General features: G+C 41.7%; 1 protein-coding gene across 4 annotated transcripts in view; it reads right to left on the bottom strand.

The window, feature by feature from the left end:
* SPECC1 (sperm antigen with calponin homology and coiled-coil domains 1) overlaps nt 1-17,909 on the bottom strand; it is an 87,531-nt gene that overhangs the window by 20,363 nt on the left and 49,259 nt on the right. For 2 of the 4 annotated variants that reach the window (XM_064468078.1, XM_064468079.1), the window contains 5 exons: nt 10,100-10,245; nt 9,774-9,874; nt 8,575-8,656; nt 4,750-4,900; nt 3,699-3,801 (listed from right to left, as the gene is read on the bottom strand). In XM_064468078.1, coding sequence (XP_064324148.1) covers nt 3,699-3,801; nt 4,750-4,900; nt 8,575-8,656; nt 9,774-9,874; nt 10,100-10,245 — 583 coding nt within the window. Of the gene's footprint in view, nt 1-3,698; nt 3,802-4,749; nt 4,901-8,574; nt 8,657-9,773; nt 9,875-10,099; nt 10,246-13,406; nt 14,714-16,371; nt 16,434-17,909 lie in introns of those variants that run through there. The other 2 variants (XM_064468080.1, XM_064468081.1) reach the window with 2 other exon arrangements.

The following is a 17,909-nucleotide window of genomic DNA, read 5'->3' as shown; positions in this document are numbered from 1 at the left end:
AAGTAACTTACTCTCAGCAGGCTTTGTGGTTTAAAGGACTTGTGGTAATTGAGTTCCAGAGCCACAAAAGCAGTTCTCAAGTCTGGGCATCTCAACTCCCTACATTATACACCATGACGTCAACAAATTCAGGGAGGCAGAAGGCAGAGCCTGCATATGTCTGGCAAAAGAGATCATGTGCCAGTGCACAATTCTTATAGGAACCACACAATAGATTAAGGTTGGCTTTTTTAAGCTGGAGATTTTCCTCGAGGAAGTTTTGCACAAAGCTGTCATTCACTGTAATTCCTTGTACTGGTGAGATTTTTTTAGCACCTCCCCTGCATAGTTATTCAAAATTGATGGCCAAAATGCCAGATAACATTCCTCTAGGCACTGAAAAAATGACAACTGAAATCTCATGATCGATCATGCCAGTTTATGCAATCCCACTTTCATATTCTTTTCTCCTAGTCATCAAACCGAACTTCCTCTTTATTTTCATTCTAGTGATTGTTTTCATGTTTTAAATAATTACTTTTCCCCTTTAGCATTCATATCTTTTTTATATCAAATCACTGCTCTAATAAGGATCTTAGAAATGACACAGCAGATTAGAGAAACATAGATGCTTTCATGTTTACCCTCAGTTACTATAAACTCATGCCATTTCTCTTTTTAACAAACAAAACCCTTCAGGCCACTACTAATTTGTGTTGTACTTCTCTCGACTCCCTCCAGCGTCCCTCTCCTGTTTTATGAGATTGCCTCCTGGGGAACACGCTCAAGTTCAAAGACAGTCAATGTTCCCACTGCAGTCAGTGCAAGGATATATGCCAGGAGCAAGATGTAAATTTCTATCTAAAGTATAAGCCTGGAGTGGATTAAAGCATTTTAAAAGTGGAGCCTTGTGTGCCGGTCCCTAGGTCTTATCCACAGATCGCTTCCTAGGTCACTAATCCAGCTTTCCTCAGGGAATCTGGGACATGGGCAGTAGCTGCTACTGAAAGTATCAGTTATTCTATTTTATTCATACTATTTAATGTAACTTATGAAGGTAACAGGTTTAACATAAAAGGAATCTCCCTCTTCCTCACCAGCCCAGATCAGGAACTGTTACTAGTCCTCAAAGGCAGTCCATTTTGCCACTGAAAGGAGAAGTTAGGCAGCCAAGCAGCAAGTCTTTTCTCTCATTCCACTGTGCCACGGAGCTGAAAACAGTTTGCATCCAAAGTTATCTGTGGTTCTGGGCTTCATGTTAGAAGGAACATGACAGATTATACTGGGATGTGCACAGATGATGCCTCAAGGACAGGGGCGTTATCTCTGGAAAAGGCATGCACGTCATCAGGGTTCTGCTTTCAGAATTCATTACCTCATTCCCACCACAGCAGTGGCTAAGGCAGGAAGGGAGGATGATGCTCTTCGCTCCAGTTCTTTGTACTCAAGAATTATAAGAACTCCCTGTGGAGCTTAATATCAGCCTTATCAGAAGAGCACAAGGGTCTGGGAAAACCAACTTCAAGAAGAGCTAGTGAACGCACTGCATGAAGCGCAATGGGAATGAGAATCTGAGGAAGAATGTCCAAGAGATAATGCCTCTAAATGAAGCAGTGGAGACAGAGACAAGACTCTCACCATAAATCAGTACCGTGTTCATCCTTTGGTTCATCTGAATAATTTCTGCCCTGAGATCTTACACTGTGGGTAATAAGGCCCCCACCACATCACAGTCTGAGCTTCTCAGACTCTCCTGGATTATGCGGGGTTTGTCAGTGCTTTACCTGCTTGTTCTCTAAAACTGCTGAGAACTCATTTTGCTGCTATAGAAAGAGTAACGACAGAGGACAGCCACGAACAGAACAAGAGCCTCATCAAAGCAGGAACCAAAATGAAAAAGCTTTTTCTGAAACATCATCCGGACAGTCACGTAGCAACAACACTCTAGCAGCCATATATAAAGCAAAGACTTCCACTGTCCTCGGAAGCACGGACATACTTTCCTCCAGAGACTAGTACTAAAAGGAAAAACAAATAGACCCGGATTGCCTTGCATACCCCCTGGGTGGCCTGCTATCTGATACACAGTTAGCTCCTCTGCTTGGGTTCAGCATAGGAAAACAAAACTCCTCTTCTAGTCTATCACAGAGGGAATGCTTGTCACTCTTGGTACCGGTCTGGTACCTACAGAATCAGGACAGGCCTCTACATTTGCAAAGCCACATAATAAGTTCTAAAAGCAACACATGTAGCTCAACTTGGGTGTAATGTGAGAAAGAAAACGACAGGCTGACTCTCAGAGAACACTTCTGACAGTGAACTCAGCAGAGTTAGACTGTTTGAAGAGAAGCGGACGAAGCTCACCATATGCACCATTTGAAGCAAAAAAAAAGGCAATGCTGTTGGAAGAAAGTGTTACTCAAGAGATGGCTTTGCTGGCTTAATAGAAGTTAGATGTGGAGAGGTATTTCCTGAACCACTTTCTGAAGACTGGATGGGAATGTTCCTCCACACCTTCAAATCCAAGACCAGGAGAATTTTAGTAGATGAGATATACAATAAATCAACACAGCACAGAGCATAGTCTCGGGGGCAGCACTTTAGCCTTTAGGCAGTATCACAGAACTAGAGGCTAAACGCTAACCCTGGCTTTATTCCTTCTGCACTGTGTCTCAAGTCAAGAGCTGTATCTGATGTCTGTCCCTCTGAAATCAGTGCAAGCCAGATGGATGTGTCAGTGCTAAGAAATGACTCAAACTTTTACAAGTCAGTTTACTTAAAGGGAAAGCTACTGTCTTTTCTTCCAAACTCCTGCACCCTGCAGCTAATGCTTCATAAAGAGCTGGTTGTGAAGAAGAAAAGTATTTTATTATTTACTTTAAAAGATGGACTCTGCTTTTACTAAAGACTTGCTCCAGGGTGCATATCATGTGGTGATAACTGTGTTTGTCTTCTGTTCTAAGTAACAAACAATATTATTCTTAAGAAAGAAAAATCTCAACATTATATCAAACCAAGACAATCCCGCACACCCAGCATATACCACAGGATGAGCTGTGGTCTATAATTGCCTTCTACAGCTCAGTTACAAGCAGAACCAAGGGCAGAACTCAACTGCGTACAAACACTAGTCAGAGCTTGATAAGCACAGCCATGGCCATACAAGAACATTATGCCTGTTTAACAGTGAAAATCACTCTGCAAAGAAATGAGACGATCTCAAGCATTCAAAACTTGCTTTGTAAAACCCCATTCAGCTGCAGCAGATTAGAAACAGCAGGGCCCCGGGCTGCAAACTTCATTTGGTCAAGGCCACACAAAGAAATAATTCTTTGGTTTTACAGAAATGACTAATGAAAAACTCTCACAATAGCACATCACTCGCAGAAGCCTATAGAAAAAATATCAGAATGTGATTTCAAAAACTGATGCCAAATCGAAGCTGCTGCGCATATACACTCTTGTTTCTCACCATCAGCGACCTTTGATGCACTAAATATTTTGAGATTTGTATATGAATCACTTATGAAAATGTAACATTGGGGACTGCGGTGTTAAAGAAATCTGAAGGAAGAGGATGGAAACACCCAGTAGAAGGAAACACGCAAAAATCGGCAAACTGAAATAGACGTATTTCTTTCAAGTGATGTTGCCTACTGCGCACCTATAGGGAAGTAATGAATCACTCAGAGAGAAGTAAAGTGTACCTATTCCCTTACCTGGTAACCTTCAGTCTTCTTCTGGCACCATTTCAACAGAGCATTCCTCTTCGAACCACCATACTCCCGAGCCAACGCTGCTAGCGGGTCCTTTCTCTCCACACTAATCCAGGGAAGAATAAGGGAGAAGAAGATAAATATGCTTGAAGTCTCGTATTTTTCACCAGTGTGTAAATAATAGCTGTATGACAAAGCAGAATGGCAGCAGAGATCCTAAATGCAAACCAAACTGTAACAGCTTTCGGAGCTTGCATTCTGGGTTTGCCTCTAGATGAGACAAATTCAGTTGGTAACGCTGCAGACTAAGAGCCGAAAAAACAGCCTATGGATATTCGATGGCTCGTGTTAACCCAGCATTTCCGCTATTATTTTCATCAGCTTTACTTCCAAAATTTTCAAGTAACCTCTTTGCTTTACGTACTGAAAAGTAGGATTTCGGGTGTAGAATTGAAGAAACTATCTGAAGAATGCGTACCAGCAAATTCACATCCAATTGAGCTGCTGTGGAATGAGTTCTTGAATAAAATGAAAAATCCGGAAGCTGTATTGCAGTCAAGGCCTTGAGGACAGTTAAAGGCTAACAATCAAAACACCCGCATTGTCTCCACCCTACAGCTTCTACTGTTGGAAATAATGGTGGAGATCAGAGGAAAATAAGTGATTTTTCTCAAGACAGAAGGAAATGCTGTGTCCTGCTTTCCCTTAGACCAAAGCTTTTAGTTTTTGACTCACCGTAACAAGTAAAGCTACAGTAAGATAATGAGGGTTGACCTCTCACACACAATAGAATACTTGTATACATCTTAGTGGCTCCTGAAAGCTTGCTATCCTCATTGTGTCATGATTTCTTATCTTACAGATAATTGTGGTTATTATAATCTGAATTTTGATATTTGTATCTGACACAGCCCGGTAATTCTGAACCAGACAGATGAGTCAGCGGTTTCCACTGGAGGCAGGGTTCCACCAGATTAAAGCATTCATCTTGGGTGCCAGGTAATGCTGTCAATCTTTCCAGGGTGCTGGTTTTCTGAGAAAACTTAGTTGGTACCTGAGTTTGCTTTGGGGTTTCAAGCTGCTGGGGGTAGAGGTAAGCATTCTGCTGCTGAAGGCCACAGGGGGTTTGCTCAGGGACTCCAGGGAGGGGCTTTTGCGGAGGTAATGGTCTGGTTTCAGCTCTTCATTTCTTCCCTTCAGAAGGTCTGTGGGAATTAAAAAAAAAAAAAATCTGTCAGGTTGCAGTCTGAGGAGTTTGATTAATCGCTGTCCTGCCACCCCGCACACAATATGGACTCTGTTGTTTTGATTCTAAACAAATGTACTCATTTGTTCATTAAACACACATGGGGCTAGGAAACCTTGAGCAGATTAGAGGTGATCATAACAAGGAATGGCTTTGATGATTTCAACAGTGCAGACTGCCTGGTTTCCTGTGATTGATACTCCTGCTGGGGGGTAGGGGCCTCAGGTGAATGAGGGGAAATACCAAAATCTACAGTCTTAAAGGTTCAAAAGCTGATGGCCAGATATCTTCACCAGCTGACTGAGCAGCCCTAGTACAATAATTTCTTTTCTGCCATTACAAGACTTGTAAGAAGAAAGCCTCTTGACTCCTGAATACAGCCCAGCTCAAGGCAGCAGTAAAAGGCCCTCATTATCACATGATGCTTGGCATCCTATCTGACAGAAGCTTGGGAAGTCTCAGTATATTCACAGCAGATGCATCTATACTTTTATTACACATATTATGCATTTTTCTAGAATATCTTTTATGATATATGTTTATATGTATATAAATAAACAAAATAAAATTAGTAGCCATAGAATCCAATGTTGATAGGTTTTTTTAAAGAGAAGCCAAAGTTAATTTGATGGAAATCAAATTAACTCCCCATGCATATCAATCATGGGTAGAGCAATGTGTAACACAGGGAAAGTTGGCTGCTTCTTTTCTGTAGGCAAACTGCCAACAAGCCAGGATCTATGGCTAGCACATTATGAGCTGTTAACAGAAATTAGTTGAATGTGGAACACAACTCTCCTCCTTTCAGTCACCTCCCTACATAATTATCAATTAATGCCATATCACCTGGAGGTGTGAATTCCTTATCTCAGCTTCAGCATAGGCTCCTATCACTGAATCAGCCCTAAGTTTCTTCTCAGCACTAACTGGGCTGTGCGTATCAGCAGTTGCCAGAGAAACATCCTTCCGAGAGGCATGCAGCTGCCCTTGCTTTGGCTACTGAATTTTGCAAGACTAAAACAGCGGTTGTAGCTGGCGAGAGCTATAGGCATTTCTGCACCTCCTTTCCACAGCATAAACGGCTGCTAAGTTCTTATCCAGATGGAAAAGGACAAAATCCAGTCCCAGGGGATTGTCTCCTTTCCAGCAACTTGGCTGCTGGCAGAGCTTTGTTGCACTGGACTGCATATACCTTGCTCAGCCAGGGTCATCCATCCTTCCACTCACCTGTCTCTTTGTGCGCACCATGAATTCATAACAAACAAGGAAGTGCTCACAGCGTACTTTTAAAAAGCCTTTTTGTTGGTTTCCCACTATATATTCCAAATGCGTATAATTCTTCTAGCTCCCCATTAGGCTGGATTTATGGGGAATTGCCTCAAATTTAAATACCCACAGCAATCAGACAGGCATCCAGTGACTGTTTCTCGGGACTGTTTTAAACTTAAGAACATTCTCCTTAGAGAAACAGACCTACTGCAAAAGGCATATCAATAAACAAAATCTGAACATTACAAAGAGGAAGGTAGGTTTCTCACTAGTTTATAAGGATAGGAAAAAAAAAAAGGCACTGTTAAATTCTCATTAACATAACTGGACTGGTTAATGGCATGGTCCAATTAGGAAGCGCCGTGCCAATCATTCAGGATGCGTTCATGAACGGTACAGAAAAAGGAAGGAGAAGGAAGGATCCCAGATAGGAATAAAGGCTATTGGAAGCATCTAGCTGGAAAGAACAGAGGGAGAAGATGAGGGCATATTAGGAATCATTTGGAAAGAGAAACCGGATAATAATATGAAAAATATGCAACATGATTAAGGAAAATCACATTCTGTTAGCATCACCTATTTGCACTATTTAAAGAAACTGTGGTTACTGGCTTGAATTCAACAGCAGTGCCTGAAGTGGTGCAAGTTAACGGTATCCAGTTTTGTACTTGAGTCTCACTTGCATGAGTAATATACTTCCTTTGACTTATTTCTGGCTGCTAGAAACTCCAGGACAGAACCAGTAACCCTCCGACTCTAAATGAAAAGACCATAGCCAAAGATCGTCTCTCTCTGCAAAGCAATCCATTCTCCTCTCCAACGATGTAACATTTGGGTCATATTAAGGACATCACAGAACCCTGCTGTGATACCGGTCAGATGGAATCAGCCAGAAGATTATTATTACAGAGACTACTTCTCTCTGAATTTCCTTGGGGATATTTTTTAATTTAGTGTTGTTTGCATAGGGCTTGGATCAACTGCCTTCTAGGATTATTTAGATTGGAACCAGATCTATTATAACTTTATAGTGAGTAAGCCTTTGCTATGGATTACTGGAACTAAATTAAACCCAGGTACAAAGAGAAGCTGTAAATACAGTAACTTGTTAGATAAGCAACCACTAATTTTTACCATACAATGGCTAATAAAATATCTGTTGATTTCAACAGATTTTCACAGAACAATTGTCTACTGGTAATAATGGTAATTATCCATGGCCTGAAGTGGGATATTTATTATTAAGGACTGGCATTCTATTACACAGTTGACAGATTACTTCACTCTACAGTAAACTGGTAGAGATTAAAAAGGTCTTATGTTCTGTTTAGGGTCATCACATACTCTCATGCAAGACATTTTCTGGAAGCCAGCTGATACAAATAAGTAAATACAGGCAGTTCCACTGATAACTTCTGCTTGCTTAGCATTTACTCCTGCAGAAGCCAAAAGCACAGACAAGATGTTATTTGTTTATGCTGCCATCTACCCTATAACCCATTTTGCTGTTCTGATCCTGTATCCCTTCATCTTTGAATGACAGAAGGGGAAATGTAGCAGATTATCTGAAGAGTCTAAAAATGAAGACGGGTTCTAATTTCTCTCTGGTACTAGCGAACTATTGCAGAAAATACAGCCTTCCAGTGAAGGAGTTGTGACTGAATTTTTGGTCCCTCCCTGCAGTTTCACTGAGGTTTCACTACAGGAATATAGCATTTCATCTGTCCCTAAAAATTCAATAACCTGTTGTTACTAGCTTTGATTCCAATGCAACAACTACATTCAGGACTAGATAATCAAAATAAAGGCCTCTAGAGAAAATGGGAAACAAACAGTGGTAGAAAAGAATATTACATGACGAGAACAAAAGCAAAGCGTGAAATAAAAACAAACACGTCTCTTGAGAACTCGCAGAACAAACTATTGCAAGCCCAAATATGACTGCTCCTAAAACAGTCACATCAGTATCTGAAATGTTTGATGTATTTCAAATGAAGCTCAATTTAAAAACAAATAAACCCTCAAAAGACAGTGCTCTGGACTTGTTCCAGATACGTACGTGTTGAACAAAATTCAACCCACTCCGGTTCCACGGCATGGATTAGAGAGGTGCCACGGATACTTTGGAATAAAGAAGGCACGTTTGTGTTGGCAAACCATAATAAATCAGCTATTTTTTAGTTTTCTAAGGCTATGATCAAGATGGGAATGGAAACATGACAAAATTAATAAGCTCTCTAAAACAAAGACTCTGAAGACACTTTTTCATGCTTCCCTTGACCATGTGAGAAGTGGAAAAATGGCCCGGGCAGAGGCCAACAGTTAATAACAAGAGGCAACATTTGAATGTTTACTGCAACTTACCTGCCAGAGGAAGGTCTGAAAGATCTGTGTGTCTGGCAACACTCTTGCTGGCTGGCTTGGCATTATTATAAACAGAATGTCTCTGTGAAACCAACAAACATACAAAAGTTAATTAAAAAATACTAGCCATCATGCTTAAATAAGCAAGCAGAAAGATGAGACACTTCTGCTATCTCAAGATTACAAAGCAGGCAGAGGGATACAGAAACCTTTCAACCAGGTATCAGCTGTACCTAGAGCTGGTTAAATGGTTGCGAAAAATAAAAGGCCAAAGGGACAATATTTTTAGCTGGTAATATATTGGCTCCTGATCTATTTCATGTTTCTATTTGCACCATTTTTTCTCTTGCCAAACATAACCTAGTGTCACAAACCCAAAGTAAGAATGTCTGTTCCTAACCCTGCCTCTGTCCCCAACACCCCAAAATCATAAGTCAGAAGGAGTCTTGTCTCTGCAGCCCCAGCACCAGTTTTCAGCATTAACGCCCCTCAGCCAGGCATGAACAGAAGGTTCCCAGAACTCTGTTTAATCCCATTCTTTAAACTTCCTTTGCTGATTCTTTGAAGGAAATGTGCTCACACATTTGTTCAGTCTTTCAAAGTCATCGCATTCTTCAGAACACTCACCTAAACAACCTAGCCTCGCAACTGTTTTTCACCCAGATTAGCAGGAGAATATCCTGTTGCAAGTCCAGTGACCACCCAACCAAAAAACACGCAATGGTTTCTCTAGCCTAGAAAGGTGGGGGTGTGCCACCTCAGCGTATGTGGAAATCAGGAAGCACAGCACATTTGCTTCTCCATCATTCACAAAAGCAGTATTTCCAATAACATCTTAGAAACTTTTTATCCCTTGTCTCTCCACTCACATGCCAGCTACCTAGTTTAGCCTGATGTTTCTTGTAACTCACTCCCAATAATCAAAACGATTTTCTAGTCAACAGCGATTAAGTTCAGAATTGTATTCCAGAGAGTTCACATCCGTCCACTGAGACCTCCAAGCTGAAGTCAAAGACAAACTCACTTTGATCCTTTTTGTTAGTACTACAGCATTTGATGTTTCACAGCAAATAAACAGATGAGTTTTCCCCTTCCCCTTGTCAATATATGCATGTTGGCATGCTGAAGCTGTGTCATGCTGTAGCAAACACTGCATCTACCCATTTTAAGACCGCAAGGATGGAAAAAGCTCCTTGTACCTGCATGGGGGAAACAGCAGCTGCTGGGGCTGTCCTCACCGGAATCCCACTTAGAGGGCTCCTGGGGACCTTGTGAACTGTGATATTTTGTCCAGTGCTACCTGCAAGGAAAAAAACGTGGAAACATTTGCATTTCAAACCCAGCTACCTCCCTCTTGTCAGTACGGGGAACCACTGGTGTAGTGACATTCCACAGATAGTATTTATATACCAAGCACCGATAGAAAATATTGATTAAGCAGCAAGAAGCAGCAAAAAATGGCAAAAATTACCTGCTCACTGCTAGATTTTATTTTTTTTTACTACAAAATACAGTGTTCAAATACCTGAGCATCCTAAGTCAAACGATTTTATCAGTGACTTCACAGTGGCTGCAGATTCTGACGGTGTGGGTGATGCTCTGCTAAGGCAGACTCCTTGCCAGCGGTTGGTTGTATCTGCCTCTAGAGATTCTACCTCTTCAGCTGTCAGCCTGCAAAGCAGAAACCACATCAAAGTCAGGGGCAGCAGGAAGAGCAAGCAGAGATTACAGGTCTTTATTTGTAAGGAAGGCAAATCCAACGACGCGCATCTTTTCTTGTGAAGCCCAGAACAAGGACCACTCATCAGAATGTTTGCGTCTCTCCTTGGAGTGCCTGGCAAACATTGAATCACTGAGTTCAACAAACACTTAGCCATATCATCCCCATTCTCCACCCTTACACGGGACGGAGGATTATCATAGGAAAAAGCAGCTTGATGAGACTTGTGAGTAATCATCGACAATTACCTGAAGATGGGCTTTGAATACAGCACAACGGCCAAGGGGCTACTGTGGTCCTCAGTGTATAATGAGGAAAGCAACCAGAGAAAGATGTTATTTTACACTCTAAGTTTTTTAATTGGTGTGACCACTGCTGGAGTAGTTGTTACCAGTTAAAATGCCATAACTGAAAATAAGTAATTGGACAGGGTTCGGATAAGAACCATAACAATTAAACCAGAAAATATACTTCGTAATGAAAAACTTTGGAAACTCAACTCTTTGAGTTTACCAACAAGGGCATCTGCTGAACAAGTAAACCCTCCATCACAACCTATAAGCAGTTTTATGGGGAATAAAACTGTTAAGTGCTTCTTCCTGGCAGGCACGAGAATACCAAAATTCAATGGGTGGAATCAAAATAGACAAACTCAAAATAGAAATAAGGCTCATGTTTTAACAGGAAGGATCATTAAGCTACTCCACTGAAAAGAAATTCTGAAGTCAAGATGAGGTGCTAGACTTACACAAATTAGTACAGGAAAGCCCACGGCTGTGTTAAACAGCAAATGCAATCGTACAGTGTAACTGCTGCTTCCAGCCATGCAGATCTGGCTGGCATTGCTTAGCACTGACGCTGTACTTACCTGGTAGCTCTCAGGGAGACTTCGAGTATAATTACTTAGTTTTAGCTTAGGAAAGCTGCAATTAGATAACAAAGCCTAGTCATGTAAAAAGAGAGTATCCATACAGCATTTTCCTGATCTCCTAGCTGCTTAAGAAACACATGCTGGGGCATCACCACTTTTCCCTACTTTTAAGTATGGCAGGCACCAAGAGCTACATAAACACAAACCCAGAAATTATTTCATAAGAAGGGCTGGAGGACTCCATCCAGAGAGTGCCTACGGGGTTGTACAACTTCCATTTTTAGCTCAACAGAAGTCAGAGTCTTTTTCTTTCCATTTTGGCATCACGGTCTACAAAAAGCAAGGGGCTAAAGGGTGTCAATGAATAAGAGAATAAGAGTGACTCATGTTTCTATTTTTTGCAGAGCTTAAGGAGGTGCTGTCTTTAAGCAGACATTGGCTATTTCTTTGCTAATTCATTCAAGCTCCTTGTGTGCCAGGGGAGCCTGCAGAGGCAGATGGCTAGAGAAAAAGCCATTTCAGTTCCATTCTCCATTTAATCCAATAAGAAGGAAAGGCACATTGGATAAGATTCGCTGAGCTCTGAAGGAGCCACTGTTTTCCCAACTAAATTTAAGTCCTACCCTTCACTGTTTCTCCTGTGGGTTCATAAAGCCTAAACAGATCTACAGGTGACAGCACCTGCCCTTTAGTTATACGAAAGCACAAAAGCTAAAGGAGTCCTGCTTCTAGCAAAGTGCCGAGGGAGGACAGATTTCTGCCTCAAGGTACCAAGCCACCCAATGCAATCCATTCTGCTTTCAAGAATTAAAAAAGCCACTATGCAAGAGTTCTGTCTCGTTATCCAGGTAAGGACGGTATGCATGAGGTTTGTGGAGTATTACCAGTGTAAGAAAGGAATAGTAAATGCCTGTAGGCCAGCTGGCAAATGCTGAGAATAAAGCAAGCCAGAGGTATGCTCCAGGCAGCCATCACTTCGTTGGGTAGGATTTAACTCTGAGAACAGCTCAAACCTCACAGACCAGTCTTCGCAGTCTAGTCTTTGATTGCAAAAGGATGCAAACATGTTAAATAGAGAGTAACTAGACCAGCCCCTATACCATGCCACAGAGAAGTCCATTGAGAAACCACATGCCATTATTCTGTCATTGTACAGAGTAATCATGAAGATTCAAGTGCTGGAGCTACTACCAGTTCCAATTTTGTCAGGATGTTTCCTGTAATCTTAAGTCTGTATATTTGTAATAGGCTTATAACGCACCCTGACTCAACCTCTTAGATTAAACACACTCGCGTCAGAAAACCGAGGCCTCTGACGCTGCAAGCCTTGGCATGAAAGGTAGGAAGAATAGTGCCGAGACCTATTCACTTCCACTAAAACCGCACATGCCAGCCACCAAGCAATGGACAGTTACGAAATTTGGCAAGTACCTCCCATTTTTAAAGAGAAAAATCTGTATAAGGGGATGCATGTACGTGCACACATATGGGTTTCTTAGAGAAGCAGTAGTAACAGCTTACCTTGCAGTAGCAAGCTAATTCAGGAGGACAGTATAGGAGAACACGACTTGGAAAGATTAATGACAAGCCATAAATTCAAACCAAAAATGACTCCTTGTGCACAGAATATTTAGCTTAGTATAGCTTAGGCCATCCAAGACGACTAAGCAAGCTCTGCTACAAAAAGGATGGATTTGAGCAAAATGTCATCTACTGCTCTATGTTCGCCTTGAAACAAGAATGAATGGTTTACACAGATCAATGCTGCAAGCACAGCTGGCTTAAGTGGAGCAGCTCCAGGAGGAAGCAGAGCACTTCAGCCACAAAGGACTTAAAGAACACAGCCCTTTTCACAAAACCACTGCCTAGTTTCATTCATTCATTGGTGAGAGAAGTAGATGCACTGAGCTTCTCTAATGGCGAGAGTTAGGGTCCTGTTTTCTAGGTTTGGAATATGTGGACAACAGACCCCCAGAGTGCAAGTCTCTCTGTGCTTCATGTACAGATTTTGGCAACAGCAGCCTTCATGCATTCGTGAAATTTCAGAACTGCTCCCATGACCTCTCTGTTACAAGTGGCCTAGAACCACAGAACCAGATTTTCAGAAACAATTACTCTGCAATCTAATCTTTGCCACAGTTCCTGTTGTTGTTGTGAATGCTCCTGAACTCCAAGGGACACAGAGGCACACAGCTACTGATGCACAGAACAGAAGAGAGGCCAAGGGCAGGCAGCAGACAATTCCAGACACTTAAACATTTATTTGGCACTTCAGTATATATTTCTTAAACATGAAAACCAACATTCAACAGCTGCCAGCACAGGAAAGAAAGGCAACACAAGGGTGCGTATACGCATACACTCCAGTAGCACGGCACAAAGGTGAGGGCCATGCCAAAGCCAGGAGATCCTGCAGAATTCTCTACTAGCTCAGCCTGCTCTGAGACCAGGCCCTTGCTAGGTCTTCACATCCAGGAGGAAAGGACGGGAATCCCACAGCCAAAACATGAAATTCCAGTCCTGGAATGAATCCTGGTGATCTCCTGGTAGAGACGGTAGCTTCTGAGTTTCTCCTTAGCATCCAAGTAAAGCTCTCTCCAGGCACCTCCAGTTACAAAGCTGAACTTCAAGTTCTCCCTGATCATATACTTCACCTGAGTTAAGCGCATGAGAAAGACTCCTTTCTGAGAGGATATTTACTAGGGGCTTGATATATTCATTTCTTTTTCCTTCTGATCTCTCCATCTGCAATTCTCACAGCCAGGACAAACCTCATGTGGCACATTCTCTGTGAAAGTCATAGCAGGAGATGCTCCTTGGGCACCACCCTGCTTCCTAACACAGACCGAGTCAGACATGCCACCCAGTGGCGAGTGCCTTGTCAATACAATTGTTAAAAATCTGAAACCATCAAGGCAGCTGATACCAAACAAATAACTTCATGTTTCTGTTCAGTTTTCCTGCTGGATTCCAGTAACCTATCACTTGAGCTTGTGTGCGTATGCATACATACTGATCAGTACGCATACGTGTGTTTAGACACACGCAGATAGGTCTATGAATATACTACTATATGGAGAACTCAATGTGTATGTGCATTAGATGTTACAGATTAGACATACACACTCTGTTTTACTTTTTGCTTAAGCTTAAAATGGCATGTTTGAATTTCTGATTTAGGACAAATACCCCCATCCCTCCAAAAAAAGCCCTCAGTTATTTCAGTTCCCCACATCTCTGTGATTACTTCTTATGTCCTAGTTGGCTTTAGACTAATTCAGAAGTTTCTTCTGCCTCATGGAGTCTTCTGAAGAGAGACGCCTTCTGAAACAAAGAAACAGGCTCTTGCCCGTGGGGAGGAGGTGGACCTGAGCAGCATTCACACTTTGCGATACACTTGACTTCTGTAGAGCAATAAAAAACTGGAGGTGCTTTCTCGAATTGAAACTTCCCTTTTTCAGCTGCAAGTTGAAGGTATGTCCTGAAGTGTCTCACAGGCCTGGCTATGCATCCATTCAGGGCTGTGTTAGCTGGCAGAGATCAGGCACCTATGGAGATACAGACAACAATTGGGGAGGTTATAAGAAGCAATACAATACCCATCCTGAGGTACAGCTCTTGATTTTACAGTTAATCATCCCATCATCACTAAATTAAGGGGAGAGGGGAAAACATTGATGGCGCTGCTAGGACGGTTAAAGGAGTGCCTTAACACTCCATTAACTTGGCTTCAGGACGTGATGAGCAAACAACAATACAAAATACAAAAGAAAAAATATCTATGTTGCTCAGATAGGAAGAAATTAGGTATTTGAAGCCAGGGAACCAATTTCAAAGGACAGGGATGGTAGCGTTCTCTTTCCTCTCCTCTAATCATTTAGGGATATTCATTCAGAATGGGTATGTGAACCCATCCAGGCAACTAGAGTTGCTCTACCTCAGAGCTCCTCTTTCAGGGTCCTTACACCAAAGGGGATGGAATTAAAACAAAACACAAAAAACCCAAACCAACAACCAAAACCCAACCAACTCCAAGGAGTCGCTATCTAGAACAAACAAGCAGTATTTCAAGGACCCTGCTCTGACATTCTACTTTGCTGACTTTCAGTGAGAGCAGAATGAACTATCAGACCTCTGTAAGACAGAACAGCTGCAAAACACAGGCACAAATGAGCAGCACATCGGCACATACAGACTGACAGCAGGGTTTAATACACATAGAGTACAAGCTTATCTCCAGGAAAAAAAGCATGTAACACTGCCATGCTGTGGCATTTGAGACTTTAGGAGGAAGAACAGAAGCAAATTAGTGGGATACATCACCATCTTCACTTCAGGCTTCCGTCTGAAGAACTGGTTAGGTTATTCTACTATTCTAAGAAGTCGCTCATTTAATCATAGATATAATTTATCTGTTTTCTGAGCACTACTCCCAGCCCAAAAGTGTTCCCTCCATGTTCTTGGTTGAAGGCACATGATGTTATAATACCAAAATCATTCTGAGAACTTGAAGGGAAAGAGTCGAAGCACGACCTTGAAACTTCCACTGCTGCTAGACAGTGTATTGCCAGAAAGGCTTGGAAATGGGTGTGCAACAAAGCCAAAAAGGGCTGTCCATTATTTGGGTAGTTTCAGCCATAACTCTTCTTCCTTTGTGTTACAAACCAAATATAACTTTTTTTTTCCACCTCTTAAATATTTGATCCTCGAACAGTTACAAAAATGAATTTATTTCCAAGGTGAATGTTCCAAGAAGATGAACCTTGCTACAGGATCATAGGATCATTCAGGTTGGAAGGGACATCAGGAAGTCACCTAGTCCAACTTCCTGCTCAAAGCAGGGTCAACTATGAGGTCAGACCAGGTTACTCGATCCTACCCTGTCTGGTCTTGAAAACCTCCAAGGATGGAGGCTATGTAGTTTTAATTTCCACCACCTGTGAGGAGACAGTTACACAACAGTGGATTGTAAGTTTCTGCATTTTACTGAGAGGACTAACATTAAATGGGATGTAAAATATCATAGAAGACTGTCCGAAACATGGGTTAATCAACTTGTAGGCTTCAGTCAGAACTAACGTGGGACAAGGTAACTCCTCTCATCCTTACTCCATTTGTCTAATGCTGGTCCAACCTCCCCCCAACATTCTTAGTCATAGAATTAGACATTTAATTGGTGTTAAAGGTGCCTGTGGGAGGCTCTTACCTTCATTCAGATGAACTCTGATGACCTCATCAGGATTTTTTCTGCAAGTTCTTTGGTTGTTCCTGAACCAAAAATGACTTTTTGTCTGATTAGAAGAATGTAACAGTGAAATCAAACTTGGCGGCAGGAACTCAGGCAGCCACAGGCAAACATTAAAATGGCAGGATGTCGTAGGAGATAAATTGGCTTCAAGATCAATTTATGAGGTGGAGTCTAATGACTCTCAAGAGACAGCTGAGATTTTGCCAACAACCTTTGAGTAGCAAGCTATTTGGAAGGTACATTTTCCAATCAGAGCTTAAAAATCAGACAGGAAACTTTCACTAGGGACTGTGAGATATTCAGCTGAGTGCACAGCTGCTCAGCATTAGCAAATATGAGGAATACTTTACAGACTGTGTTAAGGTATCATGCTACAAACTGTTTCCACCAGTGCTGAGCATGCATTAAAAGTCACCGCAGGTACCAGAATCTACTGCTGACTGGGAGCAGTAGCATTTGTGAAAGCTGGCTAAAAGCAACGATGTGAATATCCCTAGAACTTCCCAGGTGAAAGAAGCTGAGGTGCTGGGGAGGATGGTGACCTCAGGAATGCAAAAATAACTGGGAGTGTGGAACTGGCTCTCAGCAGCAGCTTTGGCGACTTCAACAATTTGTTTTATAGTCAGTACAGTTAAAATTTCGGTGCTTAGCTGTTGATCACTGGTTTGTTTAGACAATGACTTACACAGGCTTCATTATCTTCTCCATACCACTCAGTACAGAAATTTTGCACTCTCTGCATGGACACTGTGAGTTAAATTAATTACACTTAAATTGACAGATGCAAAATTTGGTCTTTACACCTGTCTTTGAAACAGAATAATTACTGCCCACTGCAGACAGTACATCTGGCTCCATGACCAATGTAATACTCAAAGCAAGCTATTACAGATATTCAACATGACGCAAAGACAGACATATATCCATACGCATGTGAAAGGGAGAGACAAATGCCAAAACTGACTTAATTAAATAGATGTCTGAATACCTCTTCTGGAGCTATGTATGTATGGATTCTGGGGATCTAATGTCAAAAGCAGTATTTGCAGCTCATGCTTCTTATGCCAAAGAGCTGACAGTGCATCCACGTTCCTTATACATGGAAGATAAATAGCCCAGTTTGCATATTAGCGGGTCATCTTCTATTCAATTTAAGTATTATCAAATACATCTTCAGATCAAAACCCAAAAGAGTAAAGAGGGGAACCTACAAGTATATGATCCCTGCCCTTACATATGGACCCCACACTAAACAAGAGAAATTTCATTAATAACAAATCAGGAATGGAAGCAGAGCCCAGAACTTAAATACTGTCTGGTAATCATTTTGTCTGAATACGCAGTCTGTAATAGCTTTTCTTTGCATCCACCGGGGCCTCTGATAATGACACTGGAGCTTAAAAACATTCCTTTGTTTTTTCTTGAAAAAAGTATTTCTGTTCCTTCAGTCCAGGAATTCTGATCCATACACCTCCGCACAAAAGCCCTCCCACCTT

Source organism: Phalacrocorax carbo, chromosome 17 (genome assembly GCF_963921805.1).
Source record: "Phalacrocorax carbo chromosome 17, bPhaCar2.1, whole genome shotgun sequence".
NCBI lineage: Eukaryota > Metazoa > Chordata > Aves > Suliformes > Phalacrocoracidae > Phalacrocorax > Phalacrocorax carbo.
Note: the sequence above shows the minus strand (reverse complement) of the source record. Positions and strands in the feature narration are given on the sequence as shown.